The following is an 18,181-nucleotide window of genomic DNA, read 5'->3' as shown; positions in this document are numbered from 1 at the left end:
GTTTTTTGCACCCAGAACAACAATGAAAGGACTAAAATCGCATGAGTAAATAATTCTAAGTAAAAAAAAAAAAAAAACTATTAATCTAGCAAAACCAAAGAAAAAAAAATTATACCATACAAATTTTTTTCTGCATAAAATTATGAAGCTATCTAAAAAAAACTCTCGTGCAGATTTAGTAAAGGAATCAAGTTTGCTTGAGAAACCAAAAAATATATAATACGACTAAGAATAGTAAAGTAGTGTCGTCTAAAAAATGTTAAAAAAAATGGAGGATTTAAAAAAATATATATATTATGCGAAAACTTCTGCTGCTATCACTTTCAAACTTGGCCGCCAATATTATGATATCATCTAGCTTTTTAGATAAATGAGTGCTCTGGTGTGGCTAATGGCTGCTAGAGGCTGCTCATCCCTCAACAAGTGGGCCTAGATAGACTTCTGACGACTGATTAGGCCAAGCTCTATCCAGTCACTAATAGTCAATCCAATGAAACTGATCAGAAATTTTGAACAATATGGATCTTGATGAACTCTCAATGACTCATCATGTTCCAAGTTGTCACAGGTGTTCATATTCAAATATTTGGAGACTGGACGACACATTTACAGTTTTCCGTCTATACATTTTCTATTTCACAGCTTTAAACTAATATGATGAAGCTTCTAACTAAAATACCTTCATGATGTAATTATGGAAGCCACACAGAATAGTTTAAAATGAATAAATAATCCTAATAATAATATAATAATGTATATAATAATAATAATAATCTAATCTCATTTCACAAGTAAGGAAAACTAAGCAAATGAAAAACTGGTCACCTCAATTATAAACTAAACTGCCTAGTGAGCTACATCAGTGGATGGAAAGTTGGACAGTACTTGAGCGTGATTATAGTTGTGAAATTCCAAGAAATTACGAGTCTGAAAACTTTCTTGCAGGTTACAGATTTGGTAATTCATAGTAATATATGGAAATTCATGGGAATAATCAGCAACATTCCTGACTGTGTCCAACTTAAAGCATTCCTTATGCATTTTGAATTTTTTTGCTAGCTTAGTCTATGGATAATGTCAGTGTTCTTTGGCATATTCAATAACATAGGAATACCATATTTGACAATATAGAGAATAACAAAATTTATTTACACATTTCCTAACGTTTTAAAAATGTACTAAAATATTACAACAACTAGAATTACTATGTAGAATAATACAAAAAATATGATTTACAAACTTTGTAGCCGTTACCCCTCTAGCAATGTCGCTGTCTACACCATGTTTGTTTACGTCTCAAAGCAGCATACTCTTGTTTATGTCTCTTGAGTCTCTAAGAAGGACCAGTTCAGGTAAGTCCCAGCAAATATTAAGGGTTTTGGATGTAAAATATTGGGATGTAAAAAGGATATGAATACGTATGAAACGTTAAAAATGACCTGATAGTGGGAAGGGCTAGGAATGTCAGCCGAAAAATCTTCACCTGGCACTCGTAGTTTAAACCCATTTATCATATTATTATTTTTCAAATGCCTGCCCAAAATTGGGGGGGTGCATCTTATAAACCCATAGATCTTAAAAGCTGGTCCAGCTTCTTTCCCATGAATGTGGGAGTGAGGCAGGGCTGTGTCCTTGCCCCATCGCTTTTCAACACATGTATGGGCTGAGTACTGGGCAGAGTTGTGGACCAGAGTCATTGCAGAGCATCCATTGGCAATACCAGGGTCACTGACCTTGTTTTTGCTGATGATGCAGTAATCCTAGCGGAGTCGCTGGAGGTTTAGGTGATAGCTCTCAAGGCACTGCACAATGAGGCGAAGCCCTCGGGACTTCAGGTCTCCTGGGCCAAGACCAAGGTACAGGTGTTTGGAGGTTTGCTAGATGAAATAGTACAGTCTGTTCATGCGTGTGGTGAGGACATTGAGATCTCAGAAAGTTTCATGTATCTTGGTAGCATAGTTCATAACAACGGTGAATCTGGCCAGGAGTCTTACGACGGATTGGCCTGGCCCACAGTGTTATGGACTCGCTCAACACGAGTATATGGCGTTGTCAATACCTGTGCAGAAGGACAAAGAGCTGGATCTTCAAGTACTTTGTGCTCCCTGTCTTACTCTATGGTTGTGAGACATGGACACTAAATGGGGACTTGGAGAGGCGGATTGGTGCCTTTGGTAATAATGTCTATGCCGAATCATGGGGTATCACTGGAATGACTTTGTGTCAAAGTGGTGACTACTCCGTGAGACTGATTCAACATACAGTGGTACCTCGTGTTTCGAACTTAATTGGTTCATTTGGGCTGTTCAAATTGAGAATGTTCGAATTAGGAAGCAATTTATTCCATTAAAATTAATGTAGAAAAAAATAATTCATTCCAGGCCCCAAAATCCTCATATTTTTTAAAATTTTTATGGGTTTATGTTGTGCCCTGTGGCCAGATCACTCAAATATTGTCAACTAAATATTGCCAACACATGTAAATGCATTTTGTGGAGGGAAATGGAGGAGGGAAGGGAAGGGCACAAACCTAAGATCATGGAAAATATCCCACTGATTCATGGACTAGCAGTGACTTGCACAATGATTATAATGATTTTTATACATTAATTTAATGTCCTGGATTATAACAAAATTGAATCACACATTTTTTTATGGTACAGTGATTAGTGTCCCTGACTATGAATCTGAGGGCCTGGGTTCGAATTCCAGCCTGGGCAGTCACTGCACAGCCCAGTCAATAAATGAGTTCCTGTGGAAACCTGGGGAAGGTGAACTGTGACAACCCAGATGACGCACTGGCCCTGGGTCAGGTTAAGGGTTCATTCACACCACAGGCTCAACGGGTCAACAGGGCGGAGGTGAGCACTGCTGCCACGCACAGCTATAGTGTGTGCTCCCGACTTTCCTTTTAACATTACACTTAAATAAATAAGTATATTTATTTTTACCCACAAAAAACATTGATGTACCACAATAAAAGTGTTTGCAAATGAACTTTTTCTATAAAACTAATAAAGGTAACTCTCGATTTACGTGAGTTTGGTTTACGCGTTTTTGAAATAATGCGGGGTCCAAAATCCAAATAAATGTTTAATTTACATGTTTTTTTTCACTTATACGCGATATTTTATGGAGTGGCCACCACGTCTCATGCAACTGGACTCACACGGTGCCGCAGCCACACAGCTGAGCTCAGTTCTTCCTGAGCGCCACTTGAACAACAATACAGTACCCACGCTGCCACGCTACTAAACAACAACAACACCCTCGCTGCTGTGTTACCACAAGGGGAAGGGCAGCCAGAGGAGGAACCACGAGAGGGAGAGGAGTCAGAGTGATACAGTAGGCAATAAAGGTACAAACCTGCCTCGTTTGATTTACATTGTTTTTGATTTACGTGACCTCTTCAAGGACACAATACTCGCGTAAATCGAGAGTTACCTGTAACTTGTTAAACTTTTATTACTCTGCTCCTAATTGTAGCTAATATTTACTGAAGTTTTAAAAAGTAAATTTCATGAATACTTTTAAGACGTGCAAACACTAAGACTTTTAGACTTGACACTTGACCCTGTGTGCAGGGTATTGAGGGTCTATTGTCCTATTACTGCTTTCACGTGAAAATTTAATGTACGTAGCAGAAGTAACTCGCTGTGCATAACTCAGTGGTGGTGCTTGGTGCCCCTCCCCTGCTGGGCACCTCATTTGACAGAAGTTACAAATTTTGTGTGGGTGAGTTATCTCACGTGGGTTTTATATTTTGGTTTAAATGGATTCCTTAACAATTGGTGACAAATTATTATTTTACGGTAAAGGAGGCCGCTCAAGGGAGAGAAAATAAATTAAAAAAGCCTGTTATGGTTACTTTCCACAAAAAATGGTCAGTATTGTTTTCAAAACAGAGGGTTTATTTGAAACAAATGTATATTTAAAAATTGCATAAGTTTTCCAAATCTTTAGCAGTTAAGGAGGATCAATCTGATGGCAATAATTAGAATGAGGGGATTACACAACCACAACTGTTATCACTGAGCATGAAAACAAACCCAAACACTAAACATTTCTGCTGGTTTCCAGGGGCAAGGTTGTGTCTGTGTGATTTGTATGCAGTGTTGTGGTTAAGTATTGTGGCTGGTTTAATCTAGCTAACAACTGCTTCTAATATACCGAAAAAATAGCATGGGTACTGCATAGGATACTTCTTTTGCTTCACATTTGCGAAGGTTTTAGTTCCCGGTCGTACCAATTTACTGCGTAAACGGCTTGATTATGTGGGGGTGCCTGGAAAATTTCCAAGTCCAGTGTTGTTGTATGACACGAGGGCTCTGTGGGCAGACTGAGCCTCTTAGCTGCCTTATACTACACCACAGAAACTAGTTCCTAAGTCAGTAATATCCAAAACGCGCATGGATTATAACGATTTCAGACAAAAAAGGTCTTTTAAGAGTTTTACGTTCTTTTTTTCTCTATATTAAAGCAACTAATGCCGCAGCTATTTGTATTTTCTAATTTTAAAGGAATACATTCGTAAAATGTTACTACGCGAGGGTGTTTCAGTGGCGGCACCTAACGGCGGGTTCCTGAAGTCAGTTGTTTTCAAGCCGCCATAATGGATGGAAGGCCCGACACTCACTCCCTCAAAAATATCCGTCTACTTTACCTTTCGGTAAGTGTTAACTGAGTATTTAACCTCTTAATTGGTGTGCATGTAGGTTAACAAAAGGACCAATTACTATCCCAATACCGGGTCCAACGAAGACACGAGCGTGTCACGTGTCACATATGGTGTGACAAGCACGTGTCGAAAACAAACTGATATTGTTCAATGCGCGATTACACGCCTGACGCTCGTCAACAGACCCGCTGCGGCGGCTGCTACGTTATATAGGAATAAATTACAAGAGTATACATTAGGGAATTTCCTTTCTTTAGAGACTAGGGATTTTTCCCGATTTTGAGGATTTTTGTAGGGACATTTTGAAAGCCCATTTTTCAGTGATTTGGCCGTCCACCACCAAAACCACTGTTCCCTACAGGGATTAATCGAGCTAACGACCACCAAAACCACAGTTCCCTAAAGGGATTAATCTACAAGCGAGCTTGGTTAGCGCCATGGTGCTGGTGCGGCGGAAATAATTCGCTTCATTAGCGATGGTATGCTTGGTTAGCATATGGTCTACAAACGTTTGATTAGTGACGGTACGCTTGGTTAGCGATGGTACGCTTGGTTAGCGATGGTACGCTTGGTTAGCGATGGTACGCTTGGTTAGCGATGGTATGCTTGGTTAGCGATGGTATGCTTGGTAAGCGATGGTACGCTTGGTTAGCGATGGTATGCTTGGTTAGCGATTAGCCCACGCATGTGAGACCAGGTCCACCACACGTGGTTATTATTTTTTTTAGAACACGCAGCCCAACGGTTGCCGTGTTGAGGGGCAGGTATAGCCCGGGCCTGTTCAGCCCGAGTCCCGGATGACCTTGAGTCATGGCTCAGGGCTGTTTTGGGATGGTTAGCGATTAGCCCACGCAAGTGAGTATACGGTAGGGATTTTCCTTACTTTCGAGAACAGGGAATATTCCCTAATTTAGGGATTTTTCTAGGGATATTTTGAAAGCCCATTTTCAGTGATTTTGGCTTCCCCCCCAAACCCCGGTTCCCCACAGTTCCCCAGGCTTGTCTTGGGGGGTAGGGGGGGCTGGGGTGGTGGAGGGGGAGAAGTAGTTGTTCCCTAGTTTTACCTTGTGGCTGTTTATGCAACATACCAACACAGGAGTTGCTCACCATACAACAAACCTGACAACCTTGACCCCCCTGTGGATTAGCCTATCTGAAAGTGTGGTATCCCTCCACCCATTAAGTGTTGCCAGGTCTGGTTAGATTAAAATAAAGGAGGGAGCAAGGAGTCCCCTCGCCCCCTGTTAGAATGTAATGTTACATTTAGTTGGATTTGTCAAGTTTGATTATTAAAGATAAATACTTGTGATACATTTCGCTATGGCACCCATGACAGCATGGTGGTTGAGGCAGTGGCTCAACACAAGCAGTGGCAGAGTACAACTTCCTCATGTCATGTGGGGGCTTAAATGTTTCTGCATATTGTGAAACTTTTATTTCTGGGGTGTTTTAATGTGTTTGCTCAATTTCCAGAATTTTTTTAATCAGAAATCATTAGTTTTGGGGAGGGAGGGAAGGGGGTGAGGCAGTGGTTGGCCAACCACTGCCCTCACTGTTCTCGGGTTACTTTCTCTCCCTTCAGTCCCTGTATCTTGTCCACAGCTGGTAGTCTGTAGAATGACTTATCGGAGAACTTGTTCCGATATTTCTGCATCTTATCACTGGACAAAAGGATGGCATTTAGGCAAAAGTCTGTCTTTCGGTATCAACAGGGGAGTGGTTTGTTTTGTTGGTCCCCCAGCCAGATTGACCTGAGCTTGAACTTGACATGTTGTGCACGGCACCTAAAGAAGTTTACAGTGTGTAGTCAGCAGCTCTTATGGCAAAACCTTTGAAAATTGGTCTGACAAAATATACACAGACATGAGGCACTCTTCCGAGCAGTTAGCTCTCTAGCCTTATTATGAAAACTAATGCAAACAAACGGATACATATACTTTGCATTCCCTCCACAAGTAATACCAATCCAACCCGGCAACATAACCTGACAACAGCTGGGAATAATCATCAGTCTATTTCAAAACACAAACAAGCAAGGGAAAGCAAAGAAAGCCTTATACCTGTGTTAAATGTCCCCTGGCTAATAATATGGGTGCAGCTCTCAAACAATGCCTATATCCCTGCTTCCCTTCATAACATAATCACTGTCTGGCTGCAAATAAAACTAGAGAAATCTTAAGACATGATTAGCCCTACCCAAAACATATTAGACAAAGAAATATTAGACACTGAGAAGCAAATAGGTGGCTAGAAACACTTGCTAACTTTTAAAGTGGTGGCCAGGCATCCACGTACACATGTACACACTCTTACCTGCCCGGGCCATTTCATTCCCCTCAAGGTAAATGATTTGGGAAAGTGACAGAAGGAAGGGAGTGGACAAGCTGGAGGCTACGCTAAGAACTCGAGTTTGGTTGGCTTGTAAATAGGTCAAGCTTCCAACCATTTAAGCCTCCACATAACACTGCCTGAGTATTTATGATCTTGATAATAATGTGAAGGAGCAAATCTTATCATGGGACTGAAGTTTAAATCCCACAGCCTCTTGTCAAACTAACACCAAAGGGGGCCATATGTATTACCTTACATCCTCGCTTATGGTGACTTGTGGATGCTTAACTGATATAAATGAGACGAAGTGGTGAGTAATCTGCCACTTGGACATAGTAATTAACTGCGAAATGATGGACGGCAACGGTCAACAAGGGACGTTAGGTAATTATGAGGCATTGGGGTTATTTGGGGGACTGAAACACGGCAGATATATTCCTCGCCATGAACTCACCTCAATTACGGCAGAAAACATAAAAAATCTACCCTAAAAGTGGAAAAATCCACAGAAAAAATGATGGACAATTTATGGTTTCACCCAACCACTGATTTTCTTACGTGGTTCATGTTTTTCTGGTGACAGATGTAGTGAATTGCACAATTTTGTACATCAAGACTATGAAAGAATGGAGGGCAATGGTCACAAGGGACGTTAGATAATTATGAGGCACGAAGGTTATTTGGGGTATACTGGAAGACGGCAGATATATTCTTCACCATGAACTCACCTCAATTACGGCGGAAAATATAACAAATCCATCCTAAAAGTGCCATAATGAAGACTCCGAAATGATGTAGGGCAGTGGTCAACAAGGGCTAAGGTAAATATGGGACACTGAGGTTCTTTGGGGTACTGAAACACGGCAGGTATATTCCTCGCCATGAATTCACCCTAATTACAGCGGAAAATATAACAAATCTACCATAAAAGAGGCAAAATCCGCAGAAATAATGATGGAGGGCAAGGGTCAACAAGGGACATTAAGTAATTATGAGGTACTGGGGCTACTTGGGGTACTGAAACACAGCAGATATTTTCCTCGTCATGAACTCACCTTAATTATGGCAGAGAATATTATAAATCTATCCTAAAAGTGTCATAATAGACTTCGAAATGATCGAGGGCAGTGGTCAACAAGGGACGTTTGGTATTTATGGGGCACTGAGGGTTATTTAAGGTACTGAAACACGGCAGATAAATTCCTCACCTTAATTATGGCAGAAAATGTTATGAATCTTTCCTAAAAATGTCATAATAAGACTTCGAAATGACGGAGGGCAGTGGTCAACAAGGGACGTTTGGTAATTATGGGGCACTGGGGTAATTTGGGGTACTGAAACACGGCAGATATATTCCTCGCCATGACCTCACCTTAATTACGGCAGAGAATGTTATAAATCTATCCTAAAAGTGTCATAATAAAGACTTCGAAATGATGGAGGGCAGTGGTCAACAAGAGACGTCTGGTAATTATCGGGCACTGTGGGTTATTTAGAGCACTGAGACGCTGCAGACTTCTCCCCCGTCATGAACTCACCTTAATTACGGCGGAAAACGTTACAAATCTATCCTAAAAGTGGCAAAATCCGCGGAAAATAGGCGCCGAAGCCATGACACTCGCCACACACGTCCCTCTCAGCTGTGACGGAAGTGACGCAACGGAGGGACTGCCAGAGCTCGCCACCCTCCACCTCATTACATCCTTTTTACACCCTTACCACACCTTACCCACCATGCTAACGTCCCTATTTATTAATCTCTAAGTATTAATATTCTTTCTATCCATGTGTATTTGGGTATAGAGGTGTTTTGGGGGATGTGCTGGCTGGGTTAATGTAGTTCCTAGGGCTCGCTATGGTGGAGATGTCTATGTCATTTTGTTTTATTTAATGTTTTGGAGTTATTTTTGTCCTTTTTATTCGGTTTTGTCAATGTATAGTGAGTTTTACAGTTATTTCCATGGCTGGGTCGATGCAGTTGCCAGGGCTCGCTATTGTACAATTATCAAATATTTTTACGGCACTATATTACCTTGTCTAGAATGCCAAATGGTTCTGGTTGTTGATGTGAAATTATGATTGTTCTTTTTGTCGAGTTCTGTCAATGCGGGGTGGCCTTGTTAGTAATTTCATGGGTGGCCGAGACGTGGCAAATTACCCACAATGCTCTGCCACCGCCACACACTCGCTGCTATTTTCTTCTCGTCTGTCACCTTATCTTCCTCCTTCCCCACATATCCACTAACCTAAAGCATCAGAAAATAATCCCTTAACTTTACAGCGGGTCAGGGGCACGAGAACATCAAGAAACCCTACACAAACTGCATTCGAATTAGTTAACCCGACCAATTTTAACATTCTAAATTATACTAAGGCAAAGGAACTATTACCAAGCAGAAAGGATGCATGGAAAGGAATATATAGGCCGAGATAAATGTGTGGAGGCCGCTGAGAGGAGGCACAGTGACCAAGTAAAGGATTGAGGCCATGGAGGGAAGATCGGTGTCAAGGTTAAGCGGTACATATACTCTTGACAGGATAACATATTTTACCACCACGCAAGGCAGAAAACAATAGTGGAGGGATGGCAGGCTCTAACACAAGATAATATACATACAATACACACAACAACACACAGGTCACCGCCGTCATAACATAGAGATAGTTGATAAAGAGTAGGTACTGTAGCGTGAGCCTGCCCACAGCTGTCTCTTTAAATATTTATCTAGTGACGTAAGATGTGATTGTTTTAAAGCCCGTATCCTTAAAACATATCGGCCCCTCAGTCTATATCCGTTTGAAAAGACTCATGGACGTTCCCAAGGTTTTCATGGGCTATTTTGTGATTCTAATGATATTTGTACACGACTTTTGCTCCATGAACGGAAAATATTACCCATGAAAACCCGATTAAACTTCTCTGCGACCTTGGGAGTTGTATAATGGGAGCTTGATATACGTTGAAATATATTTTGATTCTAGTGATAGTTGTGCCTACACGACTTTTGCACTCTGAACGGAAAAATCACCCATGAAAACCCGGTTAAACTTCTCTAAAGCCTTGGGAAAGTTGTAATGGAAGCTTGATAGGATACGTAATTCCTTTGGAGCTATTATCGTCACCTCTCGCTTTATCTGAATCCCCTGTCATCACTTGCTAATTCACTGTAGATATTGTTTCCTCATTTAGCCGAGTAAAAAGTAATATCTTGGGTAATAGTTTCATAGGGTCAGCATTCCAAGGCTTATCAATCTTATCAAGCTGCGTTAATAGTCGCCCTGATGATTATGTAAGCGGGGTGCATCTTTATCAGCATATTCAGAAGGCTATTCCCAGAAGTGTGTATTTTGCAACAGCGAAATCAACCAATCGTTAACTTCTTCCTAGTGATTATAAAAGTTCACGGATTAGTCGAATCTTTACTGTATACTTTTTTTTTTTAATTACATAGGGTACGCAACTTTATATTTTATTTTTTTGTTGTATATATTTTTTTACCATAGAAGTGACCAAATCAAGCAACCAGTGCAGCCTTCTTTTAACTGCTTATTCATCATCTATTCACACATGCGTTCATCACATCTGTATACCTTTATTATTACATGGGGTACGGCAAGCATATCTATTATTTTTCTTTGTTGTATCCTTTTGCATCCTAGAAATCAAATCATTCAGTCAATCAACCACCTTAGTGTGTGAACGCCAGTGGGGTTGTTTCTGTACAAGACAACCCTGAGTGGAGGAGACCAAGGGGACGCCCACGTACCTCATGGCTGGTTCAGGTCCTTGGAAGGGCTTAGAATGGGAAGGGCAGCTGCGTGGAGGCTTGCCCGGTTTGACCTTCTGGGGTGGAGTCGGCGAGTGAGTGAAGCGACGCGCCTCCTGGGCTTGGCGTATGCTCCCTGTTATTTAGCTATTCATACAAGCCTTCACTTTTGCTGTATACTCTTTTTATTACATGGGATACGGTAAGCATATCTTTTTTTTAGTTGTATACATTCTTGTTACCGAAGAACTCATCAAATCATCAATCAGTCAATCAATCAAACCTTATTAACCGTTCACTCATACAAGCTTTCATCTCTACTGGATACTTTTTTGTAACATGAGATACAGCAAGCACGTCTTTTCTATGTTGTATAGTTTTGACCCCATAGAAATAATGAGTCCATCAAGCTTCAACTGTTTTATTCATTATCTGTTCATACAAGCGTTCATCTTTATTGTACGCCTCTTTATATAACACATAACAAGGCAAACATAGCGTAGTGTCCATTCTTTGTTGTATCATTTTGTAACCATAGAAAGAGTCAGTCAATTATATAGTCAAATATTTTTAACTGTTTATTCGTCATCTACTCATACAAGGGTTCAGGTTATTGTATTGTTGTATCTTTTTTTTAACCCATAGATATAATCAAAGCAAGCAATCAGTGAGGCCTTCTTAACATTTTATTCATCATCTAGCCATACAAGCGTTCAGGTTCTCGTGCGTCTTGGCTCTGGGTCACATGAGGGGGCAGGGGCGGGAAGGGTCACACTCCCCGACCCACCACCCAAGGAATCTAGACACGGGATCTCTGGCCTCCTTACGTACAGCATGCAGGGCATCTGTCCTCACCAAGGCCACACTCAACCGCTCACTCACACAGGTCCCTCAGCAAGACTCTGTAGGTCGTTTTCTTACACATGTTTGACAAGGCTCTCGTATGAGTTGTGAACATTTCCACGGGTAGTGTTATTTTTTTTTACAACAAAGGAGACAGCTCAAGGGCACAACAAAAGGAAACATTAATAAAAAAGCCCGCTACTTGCTGCTCCTAAAAAGAATCCAAAGAGGTGGCCGAAAGAGAGGTCAGTTTCGGAAGGAGAGGTGTCCAGATACCCTTCTTGTAGTTTGACCCTTCCTCTGTACCATGAACTTAAAAACACACCCATTATGTAGAACCTAACTGATCTTCTTGTCGGCCTTTGGAAGTAGTTGATGTGAGGGGCGGAAGCGTTTGAGAATACCGACCTGCATGTCCTGTCCTCTGCCATGTACACGCTGAGTCACCCTTCCACGTCAATAAGTCAATCTTCCCGCTGCAGGGGCGTCGCGGACCTTGCCTTGTGGCGGCGTAGCATTCGTAAAGGCTTCCAGGAATGTGAGGTTGGATTTCTGTCTTCTTGGAGTTCTATTCCTTGAGGGGCGTTGTCCTCTTGTGTTCTGGTGGTCTCCTTCGGGAGTTACGGTCTTCATGTTGTCGACACCAAGCTGTCTCCCTCGCCGCTCTACTTGGTGCGTGTGACGATGTTACAGGACACCGGCAGCCCCGACACGCCCCTGTGGTAGCAGTACCGCGTCGGCGGCCTCAGGATACCCTTAGGAACCTTCCTCTTCCTCTCCCGCATCTTGGCTTCCTTCTTCCTCTCCTCCTGGGCCAGGGTCTCCCTCCAGCAGGACACCGAAATCAGGGACCACGCCCTCCGTAGGTTGTGCCACGGGCTGCCCCTGCTGCCGTTGCTCCGCCTGCCCTCCCCGTTGCTCGAGGGCCTAAGGAAGGATGTCGGGAAGTCTGAAGGAGTAGAGGGGGATGTAGGAGAGGAGGCAGGCGAAGAGGCGTCGCTGGGCAGCTGGCAGAAGGCGAGGGTGGCCAGGGTGCAGCGGCGGTGCGTGGCCGAGCGGCGCCTCCTGCTGTGTGTGCTGCTGCTGCCTGCTGCCCGCTCCAGCCGCTCCTCCTGCTGGCCCAGGCTGCTCCTCCTCCTCCTCAGCAGGGTGTCCGAAGGCTTCCTCTGGCGGGGCGGCGTCGGCTGGGACAGGCGCCGCAGCCTCATGGACGTGGAGGAGCCTAAGGACTTCCTGCGTTGTGGCTCCAGAAGGCGGTGAAGGCATTTCTCGCTCATCCTGTAGTTTTAGGTGCGGTGCGGCGTCCCTGGTGCTGCCTTGGGCCTGTGTGAAGTCCCAGGACCGTGCATCCCTTGATATAGGCGTGCGTACGTGCGTCAGTGGAGGCAAAAGTTAGCGGCGGCCTGACGCTGTTCCGGAGCCCATCAGGAAGGGGAGGCATCGACAGGCGACTCCCGCGTCACGCCGCCTCTTCCTGGATGACATTTTTAGCCCTTCCTGCCGCCTGTTATTCTATTAGCTGCTCCCTTCCTTTCCTCTTTTGCTCGATGAACGCCACATGACACCTTGGGTATTATATTAGTTCCCCCCTTCCTCTTCCCCTCCAGTTCCCCCTTTCCTCTCCTCTCCTAGTCGCCCCCTTCCTGTCCCCTTCCAGTTCCCCCTTCCTTTCCTCTTCCATTCGCCCCCTTCCTCTCCTCTTCCTACTGAAACTGACTCCTCCCAAAACTGACCCTTATTTTGAACACTCATCGCTACATTAAAGGAGCAGCGCATAGCGGCCTTTTTTGCTTCTGTTTATTTTTGCCCTTGAGCTGCTTCCTTTACTGTAAAATGAAAGAAAAGTTGCCCCGTTCCTCTACCCGTTTAGTCCATGAAGCCCACCTGATACCCTTTGGTCATTCTAGTAAAGACTTTCTAATTTGATAATCTATTTTTGGCAACGCTTTTATCTTTCCATGGAGGTTCAGGAATTTCACAGTATTGTCCAACCCTTGATCCGTTTCCTTTACCGTGAAAAAATTATTGGTAGTAGTTATGTTTCACCCAACGGTACGCATCTATAAACAGGAAAAAGAAGCATTATTAATATCTTTAGAAGCTGCCATACGTAAGATAATGTTAGTAGTTTTATTTCACCCATTAACACATCAAAACAGGAAAATGCAGTGTTAATATCTTTAGAAGCTGCCATACGTAAGATAATGTTGGTAGTTTTATTTCATCCATTAACACATCAAAACAGGAAAATGCAGTGTTAATATCTTTAGAAGCTGCCATACGTAAGATAATGTTAGTAGTTTTATTTCACCCATTAACACATCAAAACAGGAAAATGCAGTGTTAATATCTTTAGAAGCTGCCATACGTAAGATAATGTTAGTAGTTTTATTTCACCCATTAACACATCAAAACAGGAAAATGCATTGTTAATATCTTTAGAAGCTGCCATACGTAAGATAATGTTAGTAGTTTTATTTCATCCATTAACACATCAAAACAGGAAAATGCAGTGTTGATATCTTTAGAAGCTGCCATACGTAAGATAATGTTAGTAGTTTTATTTCATCATTAACACATCAAAACAGGAAAATGCAGTGTTATTATCTTTAGGAGCTGCCATACGTTAGATAATATTAGTAGTTTTATTTCATCATTAACACATCAAAACAGGAAAATGCAGTGTTGATATCTTTAGAAGCTGCCATACGTAAGATAATGTTAGTAGTTTTATTTCATCATTAACACATCAAAACAGGAAAATGCAGTGTTAATATCTTTAGAAGCTGCCGTATATAATTCCACTGGCCTCTTGTAATCCCCTCATATTCCTGCAAGCGAAGGAGGAGGAGAGAGAAGAGGAGGAAGGAGAGGAGAAAGAGATGGTGAAGATAATAAGTACAAAATGAGATGACAAGAACGAAGAGAATGTGGAGACGGAAGAGCAAGAGGCAGTGAACGAGGAAGAAGAGGAGGAGGAGGAGGAGGAGAGGAAGATGGGAAAGAGGAGGATATTATTTGATAGGGATGCTTGCACACACACGCAAACTCCAAGGATGCGGAAATGAACACAGGGGCCGGGCGCCATGAAGACACCCACGCCTCTTAATCCTTCCTCTGCCCCATCCCTCCTCCCCCCTCAACACCCAACACCCATCACCCACCAACCACCCATCATCACCATCCACCACCCATCACCACCCACACCCACCATCACCCATCACTCACCACCCATTATCACCACCGACACCCCCCACCCCCCACCTCCCTCACGCTCGCTCTGGAAGGGGGTCTAAAAAGTGATCCCCTACGAATATTGTATGAGTGCACGGAGCTTAGGGTTGAATTCCACCTCTCTCTCTCTCTCTCTCTCTCTCTCTCTCTCTCTCTCTCTCTCTCTCTCTCTCTCTCTTTGTCTGTATATGTCAAGATTTGTAACTGATTTTCTTTCTTCCTTTGTTTGTTTGTTTGTATGTTTTTTTCCTCCCTCTTTCTTTCTTCATGTTTGTCTGTATTTCCTTGTTTCTATTTATCTATGTTTCGCTATTTTGTCTCTTATCTTTCCTTCATTTTATCTTTTCCTTTCTTGTTGTTAATCTTATCACAGTGTTATTTTCTTCCACCATTCTTATCGTCCGCAGTAACTCATATAATTCTTTTAACTTTCCTACATTGTCTCCCTTCCTCTTCCTATTTTTAATCACGCGATATTATTTTCTTCCACCATTCACGTCCCGCGCAGTAACTTCATTCTTTTAACTCTCTTTCATTCTGTTCTTTCCTTTTCCCATTTTTTTATCATTTCTATTTAATCACAGCACTCTTAATTTCCTTCACCTGTTTTGGGGCTTCACGCAACAACGAACGCCACGGCTACATATTAGATTACTCTCATGATCAACAACAAAAACAAATGATATTGATAATCACCGATACATCATTAATATAGTAACTTCAATGACCTCGCTTCCTTTATACCATCCAGTTCATCCCCCCCCCCGTCCTCTCATCTGTGTGTGTGTGTGTGTGTGTGTGTGTGTGTGTGTGTGTGTGTGTGTGTGTAAGTGATTGGGTTTCCATGGATTTTACGGTCTATAATACGTGACCTTTTAGAAATATGCCCATAATAGCCCACAATGTATGTATGTATGTATGTATGTTTGTATGTCCATGGAATATATTATGGACATGGCCTCTACATCCTCGTAATCGCAGTCGTAGTAGTAGTAGTAGTAGTAGTAGTTCTTATTCTTATTCTTGTTCTTGTTCTTGTTCTTGTCCTTGTTGTTGTTGTTGTTGTTGTTGTTGTTGTTGTTGTTGTTGTTGTTCTTTTTCTTTTTCTTCCTCCTCCTCCTCCTCCTCCCCTCCTCTTCCACCTTCCTCTTCTTCTTCTTCTTCTTCCTCCTCCTCCTCCTCCTCCTCCATCCTCTTAGAACATAAGAACATAAGAACGCAGGAGTCTGCAAGAGGCCGGTAGGCCTGTACGAGGCAGCTCCTTTGAACCTAAGCTCCCGTGAATCTAACCCCACCTAATATCGCTGTCCATGAATTTATCTAATCTATTTTTGGATGTGACAATTGTATTGGCACTCACCACATGACTGCTAAGCCCATTCCACTCACCCACCACTCTGTTAGTAAATCAATTTTTGCCTATGTCCCTGTTGAATCTGAATTTATCCAGTTTAAACCCATTACTACGTGTCTTACCCGGTTCTCTTACCAACAAAACCTTATGAATATCCCCCTTATTAAAGCCCTTCATCCATTTATAAACCTCGATCATGTCTCCACGCACCCTTCGCCTTTCTAGAGAATGCAAGTTTAACTGTTTGAGTCTTTCCTCGTATGGCAAGTTTCTTAACCCCTGAATCATCTTAGTCATCCTCCTCTGCACCGATTCTAACATTTTGATATCCATTCTATAGTAAGGTGACCAGAACTGAACCGCATAATCAAGATGAGGTCTAACTAATGCTAAGTATAGATTGAGGAAGACTTCGGCGCTTCTGTTGCTTACGCTCCTTGAAATATATCCCAGTACCCTATTTGCTCGATTTCTAGCTTGAATGCATTGTGCCCTTGGACGGAGATCAGAGCTCACTAAGACCCCTAAATCCCTCTCGCAACCAGACCTGCTTATGGGAGTGTCATTTAAGCAATAGTTATGTGAGAGGTTGTTCCTACCTACACTCAGAATACTGCACTTCCCTACATTGAACTCCATCTGCCATTTATCCGCCCAGTCATACAATCTATTTAGTTCATCCTGGAGAATACTAGCGTCCTGATCCGACTCAATTACTCTACCGATCTTGGTATCATCAGCAAACTTACTAACATCACTACTAATTTCTGTATCTAAGTCATTGATATAAATAACAAACAAAAGTGGACCTAATACGGAACCTTGTGGGGCTCCACTCGTAACACAGTCCCTGCCAGATCTTTTACCATTGATTTGCACTCTTTGCTTCCTATTGCTAAGCCACGCCTTGACCCTATACTCAGTGAGCCTATAATTTAAGCAACAGTCGTTGGTGAGGAACTTTGTCAAACGCTTTTACTGAAATCAAGATAGATTATGTACATCATAATTTTCATCTCTGTCTACCGCCTCAAATACTTTATTGTAGAAGGACAAGAGATTGGTGAGGCATGACCTACCTTTCGTGAATTAAGCTGTGTTTCTCTATACCTCTCAATACTTCTCCCTCCTCCCTCTTATCCTCACCTACCTTCCTATTCCCCTTCTCTCCTTTCTTTCGTGTTTTTCTTTTTCCTTCGTCACTTTTTTTCGCTCTCCCTTCCCTGTTTCTCCCTCTTCCCTTTCTCTCTCCATTACCCTCACTTTCCCCTTCCCTTTATCCCTTAGTCGCCCCTTTCCTATGCTTGACTCCTCCCCTTCCCTTCCCCTCTTCTCCCCTCACCTTAACCTTTTGTCCCCTTATTTCCCCTTCCCTCTCCACATCCCTTCACCCTTCACCACCTCTCCCTTCCCATACCTTTCCTTATCTTCTCCCCAATCCTTCCTGCCCCTTTCTCTTCCCCTCCTCTCACTTCTCCCTTCCCAGTGGTCGGTGGATACAAGGCGGCACACGGGGAGAACAAACCATCCCAGAAGAGGACAACGTTGATAACCTGCACGTTCCTGCTAAACACTGTTCATTTACATTAAAATGACTCAACAAAAAAAGATGAAGAAGGCTAAAAGCTGCGGGTGCTTCTTCTTCTTCTTCTTCTTCTTCTTCTTCTTCTTCTTCTTGCGTCAGTCAGACAGATCGATAAGCAAACAGTCTTCACACCTGCGGAGCCATGACTGACCCACAGGTAAGCCAGCGTGAGGCAGTCTAATAAAGAGAGAATCCAATCGAGGGTGTCCCACTTCCAACAAAAGGTGCGTCCCGTGGCTTGGATTGTTTAACTTCCTGGCAATACTAAACTTCTTCGTGTTAACTTTTTTTTTTGTTTTGTTTTGTATGGAACTAAATTTAATCTTGTTCACTTTTTATTGGCTTTGTTGTTTACTCGGTTGTCGTTTTTTTTTTTTGGGTACGTTAAT

The 18,181-nt window shown here is 42.5% G+C and overlaps 2 protein-coding genes across 6 annotated transcripts in view; both read right to left on the bottom strand.

Moving 5' to 3' along the window:
• LOC127003249 (protein transport protein Sec24A-like) overlaps nt 1-8,677 on the bottom strand; it is a 31,187-nt gene extending 22,510 nt beyond the window's left edge. For 2 of the 5 annotated variants that reach the window (XM_050869657.1, XM_050869658.1), the window contains exons 1-2: nt 8,548-8,658; nt 1,241-1,333 (exon numbers count right to left, since the gene is read on the bottom strand). The gene's annotated coding sequence lies outside the window, so the exon portion shown is untranslated. Of the gene's footprint in view, nt 1-1,240; nt 1,334-8,547 lie in introns of all 5 variants that reach the window. The other 3 variants (XM_050869655.1, XM_050869659.1, XM_050869656.1) reach the window with 2 other exon arrangements.
• Nucleotides 8,678-11,265: 2,588 nt separating this feature from the next.
• On the bottom strand, nt 11,266-13,201 carry LOC127003248 (uncharacterized). The gene has a single exon (XM_050869654.1). The coding sequence runs from the start codon at nt 12,894-12,896 to the stop codon at nt 12,285-12,287; it is 612 nt and encodes a 203-aa protein (XP_050725611.1). The 5' UTR covers nt 12,897-13,201; the 3' UTR covers nt 11,266-12,284.
• Nucleotides 13,202-18,181: the final 4,980 nt, after the last annotated feature.

The sequence above is a fragment of the Eriocheir sinensis genome, chromosome 25 (genome assembly GCF_024679095.1).
Source record: "Eriocheir sinensis breed Jianghai 21 chromosome 25, ASM2467909v1, whole genome shotgun sequence".
NCBI lineage: Eukaryota > Metazoa > Arthropoda > Malacostraca > Decapoda > Varunidae > Eriocheir > Eriocheir sinensis.
Note: the sequence above shows the minus strand (reverse complement) of the source record. Positions and strands in the feature narration are given on the sequence as shown.

What these genes read in the sequence shown, in the direction of transcription:
- LOC127003248 (XM_050869654.1), bottom strand. Translation starts at nt 12,896, where the DNA reads ATGAGCGAGAAATGCCTTCACCGCCTTCTGGAGCCACAACGCAGGAAG.